This window comes from Lissotriton vulgaris, chromosome 12, assembly GCF_964263255.1.
Source record: "Lissotriton vulgaris chromosome 12, aLisVul1.2, whole genome shotgun sequence".
NCBI lineage: Eukaryota > Metazoa > Chordata > Amphibia > Caudata > Salamandridae > Lissotriton > Lissotriton vulgaris.
This window is the reverse complement of record NC_141700.1, coordinates 292,038,561-292,046,173: the sequence shown is the minus strand read 5'-3', so window position 1 is coordinate 292,046,173 and position 7,613 is coordinate 292,038,561. Positions and strand designations below refer to the sequence as shown.

At 46.2% G+C, this 7,613-nt stretch overlaps 1 protein-coding gene across 1 annotated transcript in view; it reads right to left on the bottom strand.

Moving 5' to 3' along the window:
* Positions 1-2,679: 2,679 nt before the first annotated feature.
* LOC147673993 (Wilms tumor protein 1-interacting protein homolog) overlaps positions 2,680-7,613 on the bottom strand; it is a 377,467-nt gene continuing 372,533 nt past the window's right edge. Inside the window, exon 8 of the mRNA XM_086945080.1 lies at positions 2,680-3,298. Within this exon, the coding sequence (XP_086801206.1) occupies positions 3,146-3,298 (153 nt within the window). The 3' untranslated portion in view covers positions 2,680-3,145. The remainder of the gene's footprint in view (positions 3,299-7,613) is intronic.

Here is a 7,613-nt window from a genome sequence, read left to right as displayed (position 1 = left end):
TTCTTTGAGATGAAAAAGACCAATCAATGACCAAATTGACTACTGCCAGATCGGTTATGCGATGCACTATGTTGCGCTATCAACTGTATAAAAAGGAAACCTCTGTGGGGAACAGTTCTAATCCATGAAGGGCAGGGGAAGCTCTTCACGTTTGAAATGAGTAACATTTCGGCATATCTGTCAGCGAATGTCTTCATTTCTGATATATTAATTTACTAAATAGATATGTCTAATTGTTTGTTTAAAACGGATATGTATTTTGGCAGCCGGAAGATGGTCTTTGGATTAGATGTACCCACTAATGCAGTTATATGTAATACTTATGTATATATATATATATATGCACGCACAAACACTGACCAATGGGTATTGCTCATGCGCAATGCTCTGTTATGAGTGACTATGAAAAGCATGTGAAATACATCTTAATTAAAAGAAATGACATACTAAAATTCCTGCTTTAAAAATATCTGAATTAGTTTAAATAAGTGAGGACTAAGGTGCCAACAAAGAAAATGTCGTTTTTGTATTGAAACTAATTACAGACAGTCAAATAGAAAAGCTAAGAGAATTAACACTAAAGGAGCTGCATAGTAAAAAAAAAAAAAAGACAAGAACCTTAAGACCTAACAGATGTTAACGCAGCAGCAATGTGACATAAAGGAGCAAACCCTGAACTGTTAACAGGTGGATGATATGTAAATGAACTCAATATAGTGCTTCGATCTAGGTAGACTGTCTCAAAGTGCTTTTGAACCTCTTCAATCAAATTAGATAATACACCACTTCATGTGATCATAAGAACAATGAAGGCATGTGAGCAAAGGAAGGTACATCGAAACATCATCCTACTGGGATGTCTACAGAAGACAGAAGGAGAGGGGCAATCCAAAACAAGACTTCGAGGTCGCCCATGACCATCTGCTACCTTCTCCAGGGCTCTAAAAACAGTTAGGAATCGGAAGTGTACTAGCAGCAAGCCTCCGGTTCAAAAGTTGGACAGCAAGCCTCAAAATGCACAGGATCAAGCACCACCAAGATCGCCAACTTAGTCCAAAGACATACTGTTGGCTAGTGAGTTGCTGTGGACGAATAATTTGAATGGCTCAGACATTAATGAGGCTTAAGAGGACAAAAACCTGACTGAGTTGCTTGTGTTCCCAGCTGGAGAAGACCTGCGGGACTGTTTCTTTTGGAGAAGGGCCAAAGATTGAATTGCATACAGCTGACCTAAGTCTAGAGCACCACAATCGGTGAAAATTGATAGACTGGAAAGCGGCCCAAGAGAGCACCTGTGAGTGAGATTAATTTTAGCATTCTATCACTTTGTTCGCAGTGAAATTTATGGGGAAGCAGTATTTTGTGACTGCGATGAAGACTGTGCAACATGTTTACACTATAATTAGTCAAATTTTAATTGATGAAACAACTACCATTTCGTAGTCCACATCGGACAGTAGCGTGGCGCTGTTATTTAAATTTTCAACATCATAAGGATTGCTTTAATACGATCTGTAAAAGATCAGGCCCCATTTGTACTGGCTTCTGTTGACTTCACTAGCCTCAGCTTCTCAACCCAGTATTATTTTGAGGGGGGTGGGGAGGTGGCAAAAACATCTTCTGGCAAGATAACTGCAATAAATAAATATTCCTATACAAAAAGTATAGCATGCACCTCAGCCCAATGCCAAGTGCTTGAAAGGTAAATTCTACAATAGGTGGAAAGTGGTTTGGACTACATTTCAGGGGTTAGGAATTTTTTTGAGGACATATTTATGTATGATAGCCTGGAATTAGATGTATTTAAAATCTCTGCTTTTTCATTCTATGTTTTCGAATGGGACCCTGACTCCAATGTTTTTACAAAAGTGAAAGGCAGAAATGTTCAGCGGCAACAGGGGTATGTTTTCATAGAGAGAGAGTTGAATAAGGGAGGAACATTCCTCTCAGCAAGCGATATGTGCTAAGAAATACACAGAGTCAAAAGGTCTAAAACAGTCACCAGGGAGCATCGAAAGTGTGTAAGACTTAGGATGAAAAATAGGTCCTCTAGTAAGGTAACATATCTGCAAGCAAGGACTAAGAGACTGACAGGCGTACACAGAACCTTAATATTTCGTAAAAGGCAGGAGCGTCTTACAGACTTGTATGGCTGAGGTAGAATAGTCATGTGATGTATTCTACCCCTAGCCTACCAGCCTTTTAGATGCAAAGCCTGGTCAGAAATCAACAGATTTTCATATACACCTCTGCATTACTTCATGGTTTGACTAACATACACACACACACACTTGAAAAGACTTTTAGTCTAAGTACCTCTAACATTATTTAAAGTGCAGTAAGACCATACTTTGCAGTTTTGGGACAATGCCCCTCTGCTGACCATACCCTAGGAGCTTGGTTAGAAATGTGTGGCGAGTATTTGCTAAAATCCAGTGTAAACCAAAGTAATGAGAAAGGACATGATGAATGCTAGGAAACATTCCATAGCTTGTTATTTTAGCAAACATTTCCAAAGGTGCAATATTCTGAACTCGCAACTTCATCCACATTGCCAACTACTAAAAAGCACCTTATCGAACTGGCTCTTTCGATGAAGTGAGAGTGAAAAATAAATCTGAAATTCAATTCTTGCAAGGAAGTTGTTAGCGAAAAAGAAACAAGGATGTGATCAAAGCATTAATTTGCAGACTTTACATGGCAAATTCCTGTACAGTATTAGAAACTTGGAACAGAATCTTTCCCTTGTGAAATCCCCTTTATAGCATGGATGGCAAGCTCAGAGCATTAACCTAAAAGTTCACCACCCTCATATCTAAAGCTATTTTCTTTCAAGTTCATCCATTAGGGATTCCAATCTGCAGAGTCAGCAATGCAGGGTTCTGGTAAGGCCTCATGATGTTTAGTAACACAAAAGTGTGTTAAGTGTGTAAATCATACTGTATGAAGGTGTAAAAATATCTGCCCATTTCCAGTGTTCACGCTTTAAGTACACTCCGTGGCACATACGGTTCTACTCTCAACAGCTTAAAAAATGCTTCTTGTAAATACTACTGTTAAGACTATGAGGCATTTCAGTGATGACGTGGCTGGTGATCAGGGCCGTTCAATGCTTTTCTCCTGAATTTGTCCGTTGAACAGTCTCTTAGAGTTCCGTAACGTGCATTGGGTAGCCTGGAGGAGGATGAGGTGGCACTTGAATACTGAGACGCCTGATGTGGCAACCATGGCAGAGAAGGTGGCTCTCTAGTGGGTAACAACGACAACCTTCTTCATCGTTGAGCTGAAGTCCACAGTCCTGCAACAGAAACCAAAGAGTACATGTTATATGGCATTGCATAGGCTTTCACCTCACAAAACAAATCTTTTTCTTTCAGCGATACAACAGCCAATATTAATGTGCAAATGTTCTAGTCAGCTCCTAGAAGCCCAATCTTGAAAAACAAGACTTGCACTGAAGTACAGGCTACTTTCTGTTGAGTGTACTGCTAACGATGCACGAACAATAATGGAAAGTCTTTAAATTGGGTCTTGGAAGGTCAGTACTACTGGAACAGCTGGCTTCATATCTTGCAACTCGAACTAAACACAGTAGGGCAAACACTTGACAGGTAACTACTGTACACAAAGGAAGCACTCTTAAGAAAACATGTACATCAGACTCACCAGAATTATGAGATTATTTAGCTGTAGCATGTTCTGCAAAATTATGGGTTTGCCACACTTGCCACAAAATCCACCATATGCTGCATAATTAGCAGATTTAACAAAACAATATTTCCAGCTAAAATGGATCAAAGGTTACTACCAATGGTGCCACACTGGTTTCCACTCAATGGAAGACCCTTTGCAAAGGCCTACTATTCATTTTTAGGTCTCACTTAGCGTTGCAACACGCATGCGCTGCTCGATCTGCGAGGTCTCTTGTAATCAGGACAATTTCAGAGTGGAGTCTAGGCTCCGCCCCTTTTCCCCATTGGATTTAGTCATAGTGCATGCTAAACCCTGGCTTTCCATTGTCAGCGAGGCTTTTTAGTCCTTCATTGTTGCCGCCCTGTCTCCTTTTGACCCCGACGTCCCGGACTGGATGTTTTACTCGCTGCGTGACATGGTGTCATTTCATTACTCGCTAAGCACTCTTTTTTCATTCAGCTTTTGCAAGGGGCAGTGTGTTTATTTTTACGTCGCGCTTTCCCTTTAACAATTGCTGCCGCCACACCCGTGAGTGCTGTGTGGGGCGGCAGCTATGGTGAGAGTGAAAGGGTAAGGCCCGGGACACACACCCCGGTTGCACCAGCACTGGGAGCTGCTGCATGGGTAAGGCAGCCAAGATCGCCCGCTGCCATGAATTGTAGCTACAAATGTAGGGGCTTAGTTGTAGAATACTTTGTGGTGGATGGAGGCAGATTTGAATTGGACCCCTTTCCTGACTGGAAACCAGTGCTAAGAGCGAGGCACGGGGCACGCACTTAGGCGGCACCACCGGGAGCTGCTGCAGGGGCATGGTGGCCAAGATCGCCCGGGCCGCGCCAGCCCCACAGGAGGCGGGACTGAAGGCGCTGGGCCACTCGGCACTGAAGAGGCTGAAGGAGCAGCAGCTGGAGGCGCTGCTGCAGGCCATGGGTCCAGGGGCGGTGCCCGGACCGCCTGCCTCCAGCTGCACGTCGAGGCCCGGCTGCAGTCCCTGCCTCTCTTACTCTGCCGCCTCTTCCGATGGCCCAACCTCAGGCATTCCTGCGAGCGGAAGCAGCTCAGCAGCTCCAAGAGCCACAGCAAGGCTGAGCCATCGCTGGTGTGTTGCAACCTGAACCACCTCAGCCAGCTCTGTGAGCTAGGTAAGGGGCAGCACGCGGCGTTTGCACCACCCTCGCCTCCTACACATGGGGCACTTACACCAGCGGCATGCACTACCCCAGCCGCCCACTACACACTCTGCAACAAGTCTTGCGAGCTAGAAAAGGAGCTGCGTGCGGCGTGTACATGTGTGACTTCCTGCACACTAACCTCCTGCACACAGGGCACTAACACCAGCGTCATGCACCACCTCCTCAGCCGCCCTCTGCACCCCTGCCACAAGTCCTGCAAGCTAGGTGAGGGGATGCATGCGCACATGTGGCATGCTGTGGTATACACTAACCTCTGGCACAAGGGACACTAACTTCAGCAGCATGAATCACTCCAGTCATTCCCTGCACACTAAGTATTGCGCACACGGTGTGTATATGTGCATGATAAAATTCTAAGGAGAGGCGCCTGCAACTGGTTCTGCGAAGTAGGTGAGGGCTTGCACTCTGTGTGTTTGCACACCTGATATGTCATGCTGGATTCCAGACTCATTGCACACGAAGCACTAGTCACCCCAACAATACCACAGCTGCCTATGCTGCACAGTTAAAACCATGCACACCCAGGTTGTAAGACTTTTCACAAACCGTCATCCTAACTTTGTATTCCATACCGTCCTGCACTTGTGCATAAAGAGCGGTAGCCTGCACACGGACACTACCCACTGCCAGGTTTAACATGGAAAGATTCACACTGCACACCGCCACCCGAAGCTTTCCATCATGTGTGCACAGGTCCACCATGTGTGCACATGAAAAATAAGTGTCCCCTCCTGCTCAACCAAGTTGTTCCCAATTCTCAGACTTATCAGTGTTGCCCATCACTCGGTACTACTTCACCTACAACGAAGTACACAACCATAGCATCATTTCTGTGGACTCTGCCCAATGAGATCCGGCAGTCCTCATTGAATTAGATTTTACTCCTCTGCGTAGTAGATTGTTATCGGAGGTTGCCCAAAAGAACAGAAGTAAGGAGAAGAACCAGGAAGTGACAGAATGTTAACACTCCAGGTCCTCAGGAGTTTCTCAGGATCCAGTTGCTCCATCAGTGTACTGAACTGCAACGTTCTTTTCCATTTCCGGAGCAGTGGCATGGATTCGTTTCAGTCTGTGTGCTGTTACGACTTGGTTTGTAGTAATTGATGTCCGGTGTTGGCTTGTTACTTGACCAGTGCTTCTTGTGTGCCGGTAATTGGCCAAAACTTAGTTTCGCCATCAGACTTTGACCCACAGCAAGAGAGATGCTGAAAGGTGAAAATAATTGGGATGTGAAAGATGAGAGAGAGCGCGAGAAAAGGAGACTGGAAGTGGTGAAAAACAAGACAGCCTTCGAATTTGTCAAGTTTATTATTTTTTTTAGAAAAACCTACGACCTGCATATACTTTTTTACGAGTTAAGCTGGGTAAGGACCAACCATGTCTTTTCTACCGTGTGGTGGTGCTGCTGGGCTCCTGTCCCCCTTTTCTCCTCGATGCCCACTCCATGCCCCGCTCTAGGAGTGGCTGCGGTGTGGGTGTGTTCGAGCGAGCATTGTTTGTTATTCTTGTACACAATTTATGTCCTGCCTGTGTTACTTGAGAGAGGAGTATGGGGTTTGTTTAAAGACCCTAATGAGAATTTTAAGCATGAAAAAAAATAACACCCCTCACAACAAGCTCACACTCTCTACACCGGACAGCCGCACCCACTCACAACCCTCACACTCTCTCACCATCAACACCCCTCAGCCTCACACAGCCTTACCCTCATCCCCTCACCCTCACACACCCTCAATCACCCTCACACCATCACCCTCACACACCCTAACTCTCACCCTCAACAACTCACACACACTCACACTCCCTCGCTCACCCTCACCCTCACACACACACACCCTCACCCTCACACCCCATCACCCTCACACACCCTCACTCCCATCACAACATCACACCCCTCACAACACTCTCACTCACTACACCTCACACACTCACCCTCAAAAACCCTCACACCCCCTCACTCACACTCCCTCACAATCACTCACACTCAGCCTCACACACCCTCACGCTCACACACCGTCACACACCCTCTGCCTAACAACACCTCTCTCACCCTCAATCACCCTCACTCACCCTCACACACACACCCCCTCATCCTCAAACACCTTACCCTCACACACACACACGCTCCCCTAAAACCCATCACAACACTCTCACACTCACTACACCTCACACACTCTCAGACGCAAACAACCTCACTCATCCTCACCCTCACACACACTCACACCCCCTCACCCTCACACCCCATCACACTCACACGCTCACTCCCCTCACCCTCACAACACCCTCACACCCCCTCACTCACACTCACTCACACTCACTCACAATGACTCACACTCACCCTCACACACCCTCACCCTCACACACCGTCACACACCCTCTGCGTAACAACACCTCTCACACCCTCACTCACCCTCACACACACTCACACTCACGCACCGTCACACACTCGAAGCCTCACACCCCCTCACTCACCCTCACACTCACACACACACCCCCTCACCCTCAAACACATGACATTCACACACACACACCCTCCCCTGACACCCGTCACAACACTCTCACACTCACTACACCTCGCACACTCACCATCAAACACCCTCCCACACACTCACCCACGCTCAGCCTTGCAACTTGTCACAATAAGCACGCCTCACACTCACACACCCTTACCATCATCCCCTCAGCCTCATTCACATTCAATCAACATCACAACACCTAACTCTCAGA